At 43.2% G+C, this 18,001-nt stretch overlaps 1 protein-coding gene across 2 annotated transcripts; it reads left to right on the forward strand.

The window, feature by feature from the left end:
* Positions 1-2,950: 2,950 nt before the first annotated feature.
* LOC127296850 (cyclin-A1-4) lies at positions 2,951-6,473 on the forward strand. Of its 2 annotated transcripts, none has more exons than XM_071828092.1 (11): positions 2,951-3,286; positions 3,825-4,182; positions 4,274-4,401; positions 4,753-4,845; positions 4,935-5,068; positions 5,166-5,241; positions 5,315-5,391; positions 5,474-5,507; positions 5,593-5,742; positions 5,838-5,975; positions 6,068-6,473. In XM_071828092.1, exons 1-11 carry the CDS (start codon positions 3,131-3,133, stop codon positions 6,137-6,139), a joined length of 1,416 nt encoding a protein of 471 aa, XP_071684193.1. In that variant the 5' UTR covers positions 2,951-3,130; the 3' UTR covers positions 6,140-6,473. The 2 variants fall into 2 exon arrangements, with proteins under 2 accessions (XP_071684193.1, XP_051183032.1); XM_051327072.2 differs by having other exon boundaries at positions 5,841-5,975.
* The last annotated feature ends 11,528 nt before the right edge of the window (positions 6,474-18,001 follow it).

Below are 18,001 nucleotides of genomic sequence, written 5' to 3' on the forward strand. Positions count from 1 at the left end.
ATGTATAAACCTCCAAGGAGGATAAAAATTAGAAGCAACCCAAACGATAAACCATACAAAACAAGTGGATTTGTATTAAGAAAAGAAATGTCCAATTGTCTTAAAATGATAACAAAAACGACATTGTTTACTCAGGCCCCATAGTCACCTAGTGTTGGCTTGGACCTAAAAAGTCTTCGTATTGAAATTGAAATTACTTTAAGAAAAAAGTACAAGAATTATTATATCATTAAAAAATTACGAATATCTTTTCCATCACAGATGTCAAAATTACCATGCAATTAAGGTGAATTACCTGCTACCCAAAGAACACTTTGTCAGACTCCATCCATGGCCTCCCTCTTCGCTTTCAAAGGGACGAGGGCTTGACTCCCTCAGACTTCATGCTATAAGATTCACTGAAAGTTGGAATTATATGTCTTGGAATTATATGTCTTAGTTGACGAGAACCAATCTAAGGCTGGGTGGCTAGTAGGGTGGTTGTACCCTCAGCCCACCAGAGTTCAAACCTCAGGTTTGGCATATGTTTGTCTCATAAAGACGGAACATTCATTCAGTGGAAGGTGATGTTCCCGTCGACAGCGAGGCGTCCGAAGATGCTCATAGGGATATGGTGTGCCGCTTAGGCCCCCAACTCACGCACACGTGCCATTCTCTTTGTTCTTCTCTTTGACTTTGCACCAGCGTAGTTTGAATGTCCCACTTTCTCCGTTCTTATTTACAATCATAATATCAAATATATATTCCTATTCCGCGAGGTCCACCGCCTCAGCGACCACCGCCCCTGATTCACTGTCGCTTTTTTTTTGTTGCTTCGCACAGGGCCTCCGTTTTCTCGGGTACAACACTGTGTGCATTCATAGGGGTGAGTGTATGCACGGATATGTGAGCGTTTACGTTTGTATTGTGTTTCTAAAAAACAAGAATATTTGAAAGCCTTACATTTTAGATTATTTTGCATTTTCATCTGTTTCTTATTAGTGGGAGTATGTCAGCATTGCTATCTCGGCGAAAGTAAGGCCATACTGAAAATATGTTGTAAATTAGGTTACGGTTTGATAGCCAAGACATTTTAAAATCTAAGTTAAAACGAATTTATCGATGATGTCATCAGTTTTTGTCCTTCTACACACAAGTTTTTGTCCTTTTATACGATTAATGCAAATAATCAAGGAAAAGAGGCTGGGGCGGATGTGGATCAAACGTGGCCTCTGTCAAGAAAACATCGCTCCCGTGTCACTCTCGGGCGGCACCGGAGCACCCCCTTCACCGTGCCGCTGGTTCCCCCGCACCCTTCCCTTCCCATCCTTGCAGTTGACGACGCCCCCCTCTGTGCAACCTCATCACCATGATGCATGAGCACCATACTGCGAGGGTCCCCGTTGCCTCGCTGCGCTACCCGGCATGCGCCCTACTTGCGGGTAGGACGCCTAGATCCTCAGGTGGATCTGACGAGCGGTCTGGGTCAGGGCTCCTGATTTCGTGGGTATGGATCTCTCTACCGCGGCTGTCGTTCTGGGTAGTGTGGTTGCATGGTCGCACTGCTGGTAGTGTGATCTCTGTGGTGCCGCCAGATCTAGCGTCGTGGTGGCAGTGTTTGGATCTAGGTCGGGCCGGGCGGCCGGGCTAGCCTCGATGGCATGGATTCCCAGATCCGGTGTGCGTCTTGCGAGTGACCTAGTTGGGGCTAGGTCACAACGTTTCTCGGGTTGGTGGATCAACAGTGGTGTTTACTCTGCATTTTTCGCGTCCTCGCGGCGATGGTCGGATTCTTGATTTAGTTGGGTCTCGGCCAAAGCTTCGCATGGCTTTGGCCATTGTGATGACGATGTCACCTACATGTGTCGTTCCCTTGTTGAAGGTGACTCGATGGTGATCCTTTGCTTCTAGATTGATGGGCTCCACCCCTCCGCTTCATTCTACCCCTCTCGATGTCCTCATGTGGGCTAAGCTCTTCTTGTTGTGTCATGTGAATCACCCTTTTATCTCGCTCCATTGTCGCGGTCCTCTTGTGACGCCAACCTCGTTGCTTATTCACGATGTCGCTTTTGGTTGCTAAAGGCCTGCCTAGTGTCTTGGAGGGCTTGCTAAGTCGTGTTAGATTGTAGTTGATGTTGGTGATTTGTTCCTAATGCTAATGGTTGATGTCCGATGTTGGGACTAGACCAAGCTCTAGGGTCGGTGGTTTGGGGTCTGGCAAAATCTTTGCAAGACCTTGGTCTCTGCCGGCGTTGATGACACACTTTAGCATCACACACCTTCTTGGAGGCATCGTGCAAGCCGTCAAGCTCCCACCTGCTTTGGACTCTCAAGTCCTACTAGGTTGCCAGCCTGTCGTCAAGTTTCCTGTGAACAACAAGGTTGGTGCAGTGGAGGTCTGTTGGTTCGTACAATTTTGATGTCGCACCCACTCAGCTGGACTCAAAATTGTACAAACCAAAAGACCTCCACTGAACCAACCGAGTTGCTGGAGACAGTGCGCCCTCAACTTGGATCAAGCTGTCTAAGTGCAATTCTGCTTGGCAACGCGGTGTAATCTTCGGTTGTTTTTCTCTTTACTTTTTGTATAATTAGTAACCCAACATGTGTAAATTTGTTGTAACTTCTTGTAGGTTAATAACTTGGTTAATTCATATTCAGGCTCACTTCAAGCCTTCCGGTTTAAAAGCAAAAGAGACGAACATCAAACTCAAATACCATCATCCAACATAAGTCCGCCCAATATTTCTGTCTTGTTTGACTTTCTCAAAATAGCTAATTCATTGAGAAATTCCATACTCCGTATAAATTTCATACGATACCCACAACCTCGACCAAACATGTTTCTTCAGAGAAAGTTTCTACATAACTTGAAATCGTACAAAATTGCTGTAAAATATTTATCCGAAATATCCAAGGGTCCCTCGGTAAAAATGTACCAAAACCTCCTCAGGCCCCCGCTTCCCTCCCGTGCAGGTGCAGCCCGAACCGCTCTCTCTCAGTTTGAACTGCGAAGCACGCCGAAAGCCCCCGTCGCCTCCACTCGCCACCGCCCAAAGCCCTAGCCCTAGCGTCTCGCCGCGACGTTCCCTCCTCATCTCCGGCGAGCTCAGCCCTTCCACACCCGCGCGCGGCCGCCGCCTCCGATCAAATGTCGAGCCGGGTCTCCGGCCGCCGCTCGTCGGCGTCGGCCACGGCGGCGAGCACCGGCTCTAGAGCCCCCAAGGCGACATCCAAGGAGAAGAAGCGGGTCGCGCTCGGGAACCTCACCAACGTCGGCGGCGGGAAGGCCGGCGCGGCCGATGCGGTATGGCTCGTTACGAGATATGTTCGCGAGGGCGATTGCTTCGGTTTCTCGTTGGTTAGGAGGGGACGGCATGTAGAAACGTCTCCTCGATGCGATGCGTACCGCGTTTACTGAGCGATTCCCTTCATTGAATGACCCGCTCTGGCATTTCGGGGGATTTCTAACCTTTTTGAGCAATTTGATGCAGGATTCATTCGATTCCTCAGTATTTATTACTAGCCCATGTACGATTCCTCTATTACCCCCCGTCAATTCCGCAACGCCTGCCAAATTAGTTTGGATGGGGATCCATTTTTCACGAAATTTCCTTTCCCGAACAATTTCATTTGCTTATCCCGCCGGTCCTGATGCAATATTTCATTGGAATGTTCGGTTTCATCTGCTTCTCGAATGTTTTAAGGTTAGGTTTGTTGAAACAATTTTGGCGGCCAAGTGTTCTGAAACTTAGTAGATTGCCCTGGATGTCAGGCTATGCTCTTTAGGTTGGTGACTCGTTATGTATTACTTGTCTCTGATTCACTGAGTGTACATATTGCAGGAATTGAGGTCTTCCAACTCAGTAGCGTATGTGAAGAAGGGGAGTATTGCGAGCCTTCCCAGTGTGAACAAGGAATGGGGTTCTGTCACAAAACCAACTTCAAGCCAGTTTGATCGAGCAATAGCACACCACGGCAGTGCTCTTCCGAAGGAGAATGCTTGTTGCCCTTATGCACCTGACATTGTGCCAACGTCGGTGCCCCCTGGCAGCTTGCCTGGTCTGTCTGATGATTCTGTTTCTATGGAGGTGGAAAACCCTGAACTTAAATACCTTGATAATCCTGAATCTTCAGCGGCAGATTCCTTGCAGCGTCGTGCGAATGATAAGCTCCATATATCTGACAATAGGGATTTCACAGGTTTGTTTTCTTCAAAGTGGGTAATCTAGTTAGGATGTTTAGTCCATTGTGTTGTATGGTTGTTGATTGTTCTTCTTTGTTTACTGTACAGTATCCAGCTGGAGTTGCCCCACCCCAATGGAAAATGACAACACCTTTGACATTGACGCAAACTACGAGGATCCACAACTGTGTGAACCTCTTGCTTGTGATATTTACAAGCACTTGCGGGAAGCTGAGGTGATTGGTTCTTGTTCATACGACAGTTCTTGTATATGCCAGCAAAGTAAATGCATATTGATATTGCTGTGTAACCCAAGATGTTACTTGGTATGTTTAAAGTGCATACTTCACCTGGGGGTTGGAGAGAATGGAATGTTGCATCTAATGCAGCGAACCAATAGCACTCACATCTTTTCATTTTTCTTGTCTCTGAACAAGAAATTACAGTAACTTAACAGATGTTTCATGTCTGATTCACCCATATCAGTATGGAACATACCTATATGTGTTTGCTTTCTTCCTAAAGTAGTTGCTTACTTTCTATCTATATATGTTTCTTACTGTAATGTTATTTTTGCCTTTTGGCAGACCAAGAAAAGGCCTTCACCAGATTTTGTGGAAACCACCCAGAAGGATATTGACACAAGCATGAGGGCAATACTCATAGACTGGCTTGTGGAAGTAAGCATATCTACTTAAAAAAATTCTGGAAGCAAAAGTTACAGAAACGATTCTTCTAACCCATTGCCTTCTTTCCCTTTATCAATTAGGTCACAGACGAGTATCGTCTTGTTCCTGAAACCTTATACCTCACAGTCAGTTACATCGATCGGTACCTTTCTCACAAAGAGATCAGTCGGCACAAGCTGCAGTTACTTGGTGTTTCCTGCTTGCTTATAGCTGCGTAAGATCCATTGAGTTCATATTTACGTCTTACTTTATATTGAAGTTTTTTTTGTCGTGGTTCTTTATCTGATATGCTGTAAATTTTCAAATTTCAGTAAACATGAAGAGATATGTCCACCCCAAGTAGAGGAGCTCTGCTACATTACTGACAATACATACATGAAGGATGAGGTCCATGGCTCTGTCCAGATTGACTTTCTTTCCTCTTCGTTTTATATTCTTGTTTTCTAACACAGTTAAACAGGTTTTGCAAATGGAAGCTTCTATCCTGAGTTGCTTGAAGTTTGAGATGACTGCACCTACAGCAAAATGTTTTTTGAGGTAGTATTATCTTTTTTTTTGTGATGTTTATTAAAATAACCATATGCACTGACAAAAAAAATCTTCTTCTCTTTGACAACAGGAGATTTTTACTAGTTTCTCAAGTATGCCATGAGGTACTTGCTTCTCGATGAATTACAGTTACTGCCAGTTCTGTGTGCAAGGTGCTGTACTAGCTTATTCAACCTTTTCTTTCTTCAGGGCTCAGCTTTGCATCTTGAGTTCCTAGCCAGCTACATTTCCGAGTTATCACTTCTGGAGTACAGCTTACTTTGCTATGTACCTTCACTGATAGCTGCCTCTTCTATTTTCTTGGCAAACTTTATCCTTAAGCCAACCAAGAATCCTTGGGTATATGCTTTCAACCTTCTAGGTTTTTAAGGATCTTCTTTGCAGTGAACTTATGTCTTAATTAGCTAAGACTTGATTCTTTTTCAAATTGAAAGCAGAACACCACTCTTTCTTATCACACTCAATACGAGCCATCCGAGTTACATGATTGTGTAAAGGTACTGCACCGGCTTTTTCGTGTTGGCCCTGGAAGCAAGCTCCCTGCAATTAGAGAAAAGTACAGCCAACACAAGGTGATTGTTGTCAACTTCAACTGGAAGCATTTGCTTTATTTTATATTTTGATGCTAAATTTGTACTGCACCTCTCTCTATATGATCTGCCAGTACAAATTCGTAGCGAAGAAGTACTGCCCACCATCAATTCCAGTCGAGTTCTTCCAAGATGCTAGCAATTAGAAGCCCAGATTGGTTCTGGTTACTCACTGAAGTCTTCCCATGGCCGGTGGCCCCAAGTTGCTAGACTGATATGTACAGATTGCTGTGCATGCAGGACATACATACACACTTGTTGTTAGCTGATCGGTAATGTTGTACATTGTAGGCGAAATGTGCAACTGTGTTCATTTGCTTGAGAGGTGGCAATGTTCGTGTTGGGGTTTGTGCCTTGTCCCAACATATAATGCTTAGCTGCTGTTCCGTTTTGAAAAAAAAAAACTTAGCTGGTGTAGTCTTTTTTGTATGTAATGTACATCATAGTTCAGTCATATCTGATAACACCTTGCTTGTTTGATATGTTTCTTGTAGTGTTACTTCAAAATTAAGATGCATATGTTGGGTAAAGAAAATGGCCTAATAATCTATTTTGATGGTTGTTATTCTGAATACCTTATATTGTGATGTGAAAATTTAACATTCCAATGAACACCGTCAGTGTTTGAATCATCTTTGTTTTTCTAAGACATCAGCTTAACTGTAGCATCTAATGCCTCTCCGGCCTTCCGCAGTTTGCTATGAGCCTCTACCTGCTCTTTGATAGCACTCATAAGGCCATGGACAAACCGCGGTGCCGCTTCTTCTGGGAAGGAGTGGGCAACAAACGCAAGTACCACATGATAGACTGGGCTACGGTGTGTAAGCCTAAAGCGTTTGGAGGATTGGGAATCCTCAACACCAAACTCATGAACATCGCTCTGATGCTCAAATGGATTTGGAAACTTTACCAAGACGTCGAGGGTCTCTAGGCGGACATCATTCGTGCTAAGTACCTGTAATAACCCAGAACATAGGAACAACGAAGGGTAGATTTAGAAATGGGATGTGCATTTCATCGCAAAACGGGGGAAATTTTCGCGCCTTATTGCAACTAAACCTAAGAGGGATCGAGGTTCTCTCTCATTTTGCACTTAGGGTTAGGCAATGTGAGTTAGGGAAATTTCGACATGATCTCTTTTGTATCTTGTTACTTTGGGGGAATGATTGCATTCGATAAGTGTTAACACATTTAACAATAAACATCACATAATATAAACACTGAATTCATAATTCAAACACAAGATATAAATTCAAATCACTTTGAATTTCAAAGTGAATATCAAATACAATATTTAATCAAGAATATAAACATTACATAATACAAAAGCTCATAAACAAAACTTGAGCTTTATTGATATACAACACAAATTACAAAGTCTTTACAATATTCTTGATACAAGAATTGAGAAATAATGAACAGAAATAAAAAGAGGAAAATTACAAGTTTATTCTAAACTAAAACCTAGACTAAGTGGCTTGAGGATGATCTTCTGGCCATAATTCAAACCTGCAAAACAAAGAACAAGAACTAGCCAGAATGTAAGTGTTAGAAATTCAGTTTGGACAGTTAGCAAAATAACACAGAAATTCAGTTTGGACAGTGAAACTGTCACTGCACACTTGTGCTTGTCCAAATTCTTGGACAGCACAAGATAGGCATAGGCAGACCAGAACTGAGCAAGCCACAGGGGCTCAAGTTTCAGCATATGAGGGCTGTTGCTAACCAAGCAACAGCAAGGCAATGCAAGGGGTGAGTCATAAAGTAACCAGGCTTGTGTGTCATGGCCAGGGTAGAAGTAGAGACCATATAAATAGCACACAAACCCTAGAACCATGACAGTCGACCAGATAGAGAATTCACCAGGTAAGGGTGAAGCCAGAACTAACCCAAGTTCATCCAGTTCATACTCAAGAACAGAAACCAACACACAACCACTTAGCCCCAGGAATCATGGTGACCTAAGAAGCTCAACCAGAATCTGGAGGTGAAGGGCTGTGCACAAAACCCCAAGTCTGCAACAACCAAATATTTCAATCTAGGAGCTGGAACAAGGTATACCAAGTTCCTGGACAGATCCAATGGATCTGATCCATACAATATGCATGATACAAGCATGGGAATGAGCAGATGCTCAAGTGGGTAGATCATCACTTGGTTTTCACCAAGGATTACTGCCAGTCTAAAAGCCACTAAAAATGGAAAGCATCTAGATACAGATCTTGTACACAGAAGCTAGCAAACATGCACAGATGCACACACTAGCCAGATCAGATGCACAGATAGCACCAGTAGATGTATTGCAAGGATTAGCAGCTAATACAGACTACACATTAAACCCTAAGCTAGTAACCATCAGTAAACCCTAGATTTCATCAGGCAAGCATATTGGCATTCATAGCTAGTATGATCCCCAAATATGCAAGCAAAGGTTGAGTAGCCACAAGATCCAACTAAATAGGTGAGCAACCAATCAGTAGCAAGGCTACTCAGGTCACATCACACTTAGCACCATCTAAAAGAAAGCCAAATATAGCACATCATTATCCAGGAATGGATTCAGATTCATTTGCTTGCTAAACAATCATGAATATCCAAATCATTTGCAAGCAAGTCATTTAAATCATTACTGCATAAGCAGTTCATCATAACTTAATTAATACAAGCATGAATTTATCACAGATCCATGTTTAGTACTGACAGTAGCATAATATAAGGCAACCCAGTTTAATCACTGCACAATAGCTACTGGATCTAGCCCAGTTAGTTTGAATGAGCAACAGCACAAGTAAGCAGCAGCATAGTGATGCTTGAGCATCAGCATCAACAGGGAAAGTGAATCACTTAGCCACAGAATTAATCAGTAAGCCATCACTGACATTTAATTGATCAAATGGATCAATTGAATCAAGTCAAGCTACACAGGGAAGCTAGCCAACAAGCAAAGGATGATCCAATGGATCATTAGCTTGCATAGGAAGCACAGAGGCATTTCACAAACACCACTGGCACACACAAGTGTCACAAATGCACCACAGTACACCTAGACAAGCAAGTATGACATGCCAGTAAGCACAAGCAAGCCATACGCAAATACAGCATGGGATAGCAATCTTTTAAGCAAGCACAGCAGAGCATATCAAGAACAGAGCATGCTAGGAGCAACAGATAAGCAAGCAAATCATGAATCGCAAGCAAAGCAACACTGGCCAGTACCAGAAACTGGTAATTTGGCCATGAGCTTGCAGTAGATAGAAGCACTGGAAGATTAAGCAACTATGGCATAGCTCTGTGTGATCACAGGATCACCAGAGAGCAACAGAACATGAGGAGGAAGAAGAACAGTAGCAAGGGAGGCGCACAGACATGGAGAAGAGAAGGAGGAGGTGAAGCAACTTACACGCGCCTGGAAGCAGAAGCTAGGGCATGGCGAGGCAGTGCTCGCGCGGCCATAGCAGCTGCAAATCCAGGGTAGGCGCCGACGTTACGCCGGCGAACACGAACACCACCGTAGCAGAGCACCTGAGGCGACGGCACGAGTACTGCGAGCAGCACCCGCGCCAGGTCAACCTCAGGGGCGCACCCATCGTCAGCGAGGACGCGAGCTCGTCGGAGTTCGTCAATCGCCAGAGGCGATTCTCCACGAGATCCAGAGCGGAGGTGATTCGCCAAGAGAGGAAGAGAAGGGGGAAACCACGCGGACAGATCGATAGATCTGCATGCGGCGGTCCCAATTTGGTAGGTGGCTATGGCAGAGGAGCACGGAGCTGGCCGGAGCGCGGCGGCGGCCATGGCGGCGACGCCATCGCCACAGGCGTCACGGGAGGATTAGGGTTAGAGACGAACGAGTGAGAGAGGGCCGAGTGAGTGAGTGAGGTGGGCCGTTCAGCGCCACCGACCCATAAGGGACAAGCCTTAATGGGCTGTCCCTGGGCCTTAGTTAAATGGGCTGGCCCAATAGGGGCCAGGGGGCATTTTGGTCTTTTAACAATTTAGAAAAGGCCAGAATTTCACCAATTTTTAATAAATAAAATACAACTCTGAAAATCCATTAAAAATTGGATTAATGAATGAAAAATAAATCTTAACAAGAATAAAATATGAAATAGAATTTATGAAACAAATTCAAAATTATGAATTTTAAGAATTTAAATAATAACTTGGAATTTTAAACTATTATTTCCTTGTATTTAAAATTCAAGGAAAATCTCAAATAAGTTCAAATACTTATTTTCAAACATTTCAAAATGAAATTCTACTATTCCAAGTCATTTCTATTAAAAAGGGTATTTTTCCAAGAAAAATACTATATTCCTTTATTTCCAAAAACTATAGAGATAACTCTATGATTTCAAAATTTTTTTTGAATGATTAAGGGAATCACCAAGTAAAGTAGTTTTACTTTGAAATATGTTACTGTATGTGAATTAAAATGGTTTATACTTTTAAATCAATTGCAAGTTACTGTCAAAGACATAAATCTTAAACGCAACCCTAAATTGCTATAACTCAGTGGGGTAAAGGGATTCAACATAAAATAATACATCCATGATTGCATTATTTGGATTTTATAACATTGTCCTTACCGGACAATGATGCTTCTTACATAAACCGAGGTCCAGGTTCCATAAACTGCATTGAACTGCACTATCTCGCACTACGTGCAAGTTCACCCTTGCTCATGTCAACTTGATTATTTTCTACTACTTTAATGCAAAGCTATATACTTATCATTCCTGCATCGCAAATAAAATGTTACTTTCCAACTATGAATATGACTATGTGGTTGGCAATGGAACCATGGTATGTGTTGATATGGTGGAGGTTCCATTACATGGGTTATATCACCCTAGGATTAATTACCAATGCCGTCCAGTGATTCTAGCGCCGTACAAACCGCGTTGACCATGAGATCTATAATGGCTCTGGGGAAGCCAGCCGGATCTTTTCCCTTCTGCACGCCAACGGATTGGTAGAGCCGGTGGGGTGTTGGAGGCACTGCCGCAATAGGTTGGGATATCCTTTTAAATCCCCATCCATTAGTGATGTTAAGCTCTACCATCTATGAGGGATTGTCCGGAGTACACCGTGAGTAAAGCCGTATTATCGGGGGAAGTCTACTGGGGGTGTACGGTTGGACAAAAGGGTGGGTTTGCAGTTGCGGAGAAGGCGGTGTGGGCTTGGATCTTTATACCTGGCCTCACACCAAAGGAAGTGTGAACGGGGGCAAGTCCCTGCGGATGGCAAAAAGGGTGAGATCTCTTGTAGGAAAAGTAACGCACCTCTGCAGAGTGTATCAAATTGTGGCTGTCACTCCCTGTTCCGGGAAGGGAACTGTGAACGCGGCAGGAAAGGAACTCCACGAAGTTCTAGTCAACCTGTGAAGACTGACGGGCATAGTTTTCATAATAAAAGCAACCTTTTGAAGAAATGATTTCAAAACATGCATTGACCTGCGATTTCCTGATCAATGGTCGTAGCTAGTGCATCAAACACCTTTTTACTCTTTTAGAACTTGCTGAGTACCCCTGTACTCACTTTCTTTCGACACCCTTGCTAGACTGTGATCCGGAAGTGGAGGCCATCAACGATGGAGCACCAGAAGGAAGTTACGAGCTGATCTACGAAGAACCTGATCTTACTGGCGGAGTGGAAGGAGTAGACTATGGGATAGTCTACGGACCAGATGACACGGAGGTGGAGGAGTAGTGACATACCCTAGCATCATAGAGCCGAGCAACGTAGAACTTACCTAAATAAGTTGTTGAGCTCTCTTTATATTTGTTATGAGTTGTAATCATACTTAAGTAGTATCTTAGGGTGTTCTCATAGGACCTGTGAGAATACCAACTTGTTAAGACAATGTTTGTAATAAAGTATGGAGTGTTATGACCTGCAATGTTTCTGTTGTACCACTCTGAGGGATATGGCAAATTGTGAGGAAGTCCCTTCACAAAGATCATATCAACGACTTGTATACTACAACATGCAGTGGTATGCTGGGTCACCGCAGCTGGTATCAGAGCAAATGTTGCGACCTTAGGTTGGAAAAACCTAGTATAGGGAAGAAACTTGTAGGAGTCTAGTAGAAATAGTAAAGGATTCTCTAGAAATATGGTGATTATTCACATGAGAATAGCAAAACCATATATTTTAGTGCGATAATTCTTTATTATAGCTATTATGATGCATTATCACTACTAATATTCTGCTTTCGTATACAGCCATAATGGCGAACACTTTTCCTAAGAGGACTTTGAGGAAGGTTGAGGGATGGCTCGGTGATTATGATGGACCAATCATAGCTCTCCTGTGTGGGATGCTGAAGGAACTTCATTGTGACCCACGGATACCTGTTATCAAGTATACCTACTATGATGGGGAAATCCTAGCCAAGTGCAGAGTATCGGTCCAACTACCGACAAAACTGCTGATGAGTCGTGTAATGCCATACGGAGAAGCCAAAACCATCACCACAGCCTACCACATGGGCCTATTCAAGGCAATCCTTGAGATAAAAGGCAGCACAAGTCAGTAGAACTGCTATGTTCAGAGTTTTCTCATATACCTCATGCCGAGGAAGATGAGGATCCCACTCTGAATCATTTGGTGTTAGCACACAGAAGTCCTGAAGCCGCAAAGACAAAGACATGGATAGCTGTAAGTCTTTATTGACCACGATGTACCTTTTACACATGAAGATGAGGGGTGAGATTGACCACATGCTAGCTGAGTTCACGGACCCTGATAAAGTCCAAACTCGGATGCGTGATCTGAGGGCACAACCACAACATACTACACCTTTCTTTAGCCTAGACAGCTATGTAGATTTGAGTGACTAGTTGTCCCATAAAGATCCACTCACACCCAATTTTGTTCCACACTATCCACATGTGTCAGCATCATATGAGTCTGGATATGGGGGAGATGATTCCAGGAACCTAAACTGCTCGGAGTCACCAATCGAGAATTCGACTGGTTGGCGTTTCGGGGAACCATTTGGAGATGAAGGAGAACCCATCACATGTGAATCAGAGGATGAAGGAGGCGCGGTTAACCAGAATGTTAACCAAAGCTTTGGGCAGGAAGAGAAAGACACCAACTCCATTTCTTTAGATCTGGAGATGGGATTACCCAAAACATCCCAGTACGTTGTAGGTGAGAGTTCTGGAACCAAGAAAAAGAAGAAGAAGATGAGAGGTCAAGTGAGTAGGAATCCTCCATGGATGGCAGAAGAAGGTGAGCTGTATTCCACTGGGGATACATATGAGTCTTTATCCAGCTACTTTGGCATGACAGATCTCTGTCTCGGCACTTCGTCCGATTCAGACTACATACCTACTGGAAGGACCTTCATTCCGGACGGGGTTCGGAAGACAAACCGCTGTACCGGATGGACCCCAGGGATGTACGCGGAGGCGAGCTATGATGACGAGGAGTAGAGCTCCAAGGAAGAATAAAGTAATCTAGGTGGTATTGTAATAGAACGTATTTTAAATTCCCGTTGGCTTGGGCTTTGAGCCAAATAAGTGGTTTATATATACCACATGTAATATAAGTTTGTGTGTGTGTTATGTATTATACAAAGTATATGCATAATAAATGTTTGTTTTGTATTTGCTTCTTGATTTCATTGTGTGACTAGTTCTGGGCATTGAGTTGAGCTCAGAAAGCATTTGCATGGTGTAATTATGAGTAATCGCTCTTTGTTACAGGACTAGGGGGAAATGGCGTTAGTAGAAACCGAAGAGGCTCGCAGAGAGCGGGAGGCAAGAGAAAAAGAGGAGGCAGATGCAGCAGCTAGAGCAGAGAATGCACCACCACCACCACACCCAATGATGCACCCAGACTTCCAACAGTATATGAGGGCAATGGAGGAAGATAGGAGGCGTTACTGTGAAAGCGAGCAAGAACATGCAAGATTTCTTTACCCACGTCATCAATGATAGGGGTAATGAAGGCAAGGGAGTAACTCTATCAGACTTCCAAAATGCAAGACCACTACCTTTTACATCAGCTCCAGAACCAATGGACGCTGAAGATTGGCTTATGGATACGGAACGGAAGCTGAAGACCGTTGGTTGCAACGATGAGGAGAAGATTAGATACACAACTTATCTGTTGTCAGGACCAGCAGCGTCATGGTGGGAGAACCTTGTAGCTATACACCCTCCAGATAAGGTGTTCACCTGGGAGGAGTTCAAGAAGAAGTTCTGGGATGCTCATGTTCCGGACAGCGTGGTGGAGCTGAAGAAGAGGGAGTTTGAAGAACTACGACAGAATACTGCACCTATCATGCAGTATGTTCGGGATTTCAACCGGCTATCCAGGTATGCACCTGAGGATGTTGATACGGAGGAGAAAAGGAAGAAGTGGTTCATGAAAGGCATGAATCCATACATGAAGATGCAACTAAGGTTGGCACGGACTACCGAATTCCAGGAACTGATTGACTCGGCAATCACTTTCGAGGATGATTACAGGCAAGTCCAGGAGGACAGGAGGAAGAGGGCTCGTATCGAGCCAAGGAAGTACCCAATTAGTAAACCAACACCTGATCGGAGTTTCAAACCCCGATACCGACCTACTACTGGTAATCAATACAACCGGGGAGGTCAGAGTTAGAATCCAATCAACCAGATCATCTGCAACAATTGTGGCCTAAGAGGTCATCTGCAGAAAGATTGTCAGAAACCCAGGATCATTTGTTATGGTTGTGGGAAGGAAGGACACATCAAGCCGGATTGTCCAAACAAGGCGTCTTGGAGCGGACAGAGCTCTGCAGGACGAGGTGGAAACAACAACAACAACAACCGCAACAACAACAACAACAACCGCAATTACAACAACAACAACAACAACAAGAGGGGAAAGCCTTATGGAAAGCTGAATTGCACATCTTTGGAACAAGCGGAAGAGTCGGATCAAACAGTCTTAGGTACGCTAAGCATTCTTACTCATCCTGGCAAAGTATTATTTGATACTGGAGCAACCACATCATTTCTTGCATTGGAGTTTGTGGAAAAATTTGGGCTTAGATGTTCTAAGTTAGAAACTCCTATAACTGTTCTATCCGCGGGGGGAACGATCTTAGTAACCCACGTGAAAGAAGCACAAGTCCTAACCATATGTGACTGTGTGTATTTCGCGGACCTATTCATCATACCCATGAAGGACATATCTGTCATCCTAGGGATGGATTGGTTGACAGAGAATGGAGCGGTGATTAACTGTGGAGACAAAACAGTATCACTTCGCAACTCCATCGGAGGTCGAATAGTGTTCCAAGGAGATAAGTACAGTGAGTTGGAGATCGGATTGGAACTCAATAGTCTGAAGGAGGTGAGAATTGAAGATATTCCTGTAGTGAATGAGTTTCAAGATGTATTTCCTAAGGAACTACCGGGGATGCCACCCGATAGGGAGATTGAATTCACAATCGATCTGATTCCAGGCACTGCACCAATAGCTCAACCACCATAAAAGATGGGGCCAAAGGAATTAGTGGAACTGAAAGCTCAGATTGATGAGTTAGAACAGAAGGGATTCATTCAAGAAAGTGTGTCACCATGGGGTACACCAGTTATTTTCGTGGATAAAAGAGATGGAGGAAAGAGAATGTGTGGAGATTACAGAAATTTGAACAATGTAACTATCAAGAACAAGTATCCTTTACCTAGAATCCAAGACCTTTTTGATCAAGTTCAAGGAGCTGGATTCTTCTCGAAGATAGATTTAAGGTCAGGATACCATCAAATCAAGATCAAGAAGGAGGATGTACCAAAAACAGCGTTCGTATCAAGGTATGGACACCATGAATATTTGGTTGTACCATTTGGACTAACAAATGCACCAGCAATTTTCATGAATTTGATGAACAAGATATTCATGAAGTACTTGGACAAGTTTGTGATAGTGTTCATAGATGATATTCTAATCTATTCCAAAGATAAAGAAGAACATGCCAAGCATTTGAAGATAGTTCTGCAAATTTTGAGAGAACATCAGCTATATGCAAAGTTTAGTAAGTGCAAATTTTGGTTAGATAGTGTTGAATTTCTTGGACATGTCATAACCAAAGAAGGCATAGCGGTGAATCCAAGCAAGGTTCAGTCCGTGTTGGAATGGAAATCACGTAAAAATGCTAAGGAGATACGAGGATTTCTTGGTATGGCAGGCTATTATCGGAGATTCATAGAGGGATTTTCGAAGATTGCAGGACCAATGACCAAGTTACTCAAGAAAAATACTCCATTTGAGTGGACCGATGAGTGTGAAGCCAGCTTCCAAACACTCAAAGATAAGTTAACCACAGCAACGGTGTTAGCAGTTCCTGAACCTGGAAAGGATTACACGGTGTATTGTGATGCTTCCAAGAATGGACTTGGATGTGTTCTTATGCAAGATCGGAAGGTAATAGCTTATGGATCAAGGCAGTTGAAACCACATGAACACAACTACCCAGTACATGATCTAGAGTTAGCGGCAGTTGTGTATGCTTTGAAGAGTTGGAGACAATTTTTGTATGGATCTAAGTGTGAGTTATACACCGATCACAAAAGTTTGAAATATTTCTTCACTCAGAAGGAATTAAACATGAGACAAAAGAGATGGTTAGAGTTGATTAAGGATTACGACCTTACAATCAACTATACACCAGGCAAGGCTAATGTAGTAGCAGATGCTTTAAGTAGGAAGAGTACGGAGAATCAACCTACGGAATGGGAGATTCCAAAGGAACTTCGGAAAGAGCTAGAGGATGCTCAGATTTTGTTTATTCAAGGTGATGTTAAGGGAAGTATAGCAACCATGAGGATTATGGATGAGATGTATTCAGATTTGAAGTATGAGATTATCCGAAAACAAGCGGATGATTTGTTCATACAAGAAGAAATCAAGAGGATTGGAGAAGGAAGACCATCGGAATTCCATCTAGGGGATTTTGATTCATTATACTTCCAGAAAAGGATATGTGTACCGGATGATCCAGAAGTGAAGTCAATCATATTAAAGGAAGCACATGAAACCCCTTATTCAATACATCCGGGAAGTACTAAGATGTATATGGATTTGAAGGAGATGTTCTGGTGGAACAACATGAAAAGAGAAATAGCACAATATGTCTCGGAATGTCATACATGTCAACGAGTGAAGGCAGAACATCAGAGTCCTGCGGGATTACTCAAACCACTAGAGATACCGGAGTGGAAATGGGATGAAATCGGAATGGATTTTGTTACTGGTCTACCAATGACTAGTAAGAAGAAGGATATGATATGGGTAATAGTGGACAGGCTTACCAAGAGTGCTCATTTCATTGCCGTAAATACAAAGGATACTGCAGAGAAGCTTGTGGATATATATGTGAAGGAGATTGTGAGTAAGCATGGAGTACCCAAGAAAATAGTCTCAGATAGAGGTTCAATTTTCACATCAGCATTTTGGAAACAACTCCAAGAAGCTTTGGGATCCAAGTTGGATTTCAGTACCGCTTATCATCCACAAACCGGAGGACAAACCGAAAGAACCAATCAGATACTTGAGGACATGCTTAGAGCTTGTGCTCTGAACTTTGGAGGCTCATGGGAGGACCATTTACCTTTAGCGGAATTCTCATATAACAATAGTTATCAGAGTAGCATCCAGATGGCACCGTACGAAGCATTGTACGGAAGGAAGTGTTGATCACCAATTTGTTGGTTTGAAACCGGAGAAAACAAGGAGTTTACACCGGACTACATCAAGGAGAGACAAGAAGTCATCGAGGTGATCCGGGATAGACTCAAAATAGCTCAGAGTCGTCAGAAGAGTTATGCCGACCTGAAAAGAAGAGATTGGGAACCGAAAGTGGGAGATATGGTTTATTTAAAGGTTAGCCCAATGAAAGGACTTAAGAGGTTCGGAGTGAAAGGAAAGTTAAGTCCTCGATATATAGGACCATTTAGGATACTCAGTCAGAATCGAGGAACATCTTTTGAGTTGGAGTTACCAGCACAACTAAGTCAAGT

This window comes from Lolium perenne, chromosome 1, assembly GCF_019359855.2.
Source record: "Lolium perenne isolate Kyuss_39 chromosome 1, Kyuss_2.0, whole genome shotgun sequence".
Taxonomy (NCBI): domain Eukaryota; kingdom Viridiplantae; phylum Streptophyta; class Magnoliopsida; order Poales; family Poaceae; genus Lolium; species Lolium perenne.

Bases quoted from the DNA above. Each gene is read 5' to 3' on its own strand.
- LOC127296850 (XM_071828092.1), top strand. From the start codon at position 3,131: ATGTCGAGCCGGGTCTCCGGCCGCCGCTCGTCGGCGTCGGCCACGGCG. The intron at 4,402-4,752 runs GTGATTGGTTCT...GCCTTTTGGCAG, and splicing joins AGCACTTGCGGGAAGCTGAG to ACCAAGAAAAGGCCTTCACC. The intron at 4,846-4,934 runs GTAAGCATATCT...TTTATCAATTAG, and splicing joins TCATAGACTGGCTTGTGGAA to GTCACAGACGAGTATCGTCT.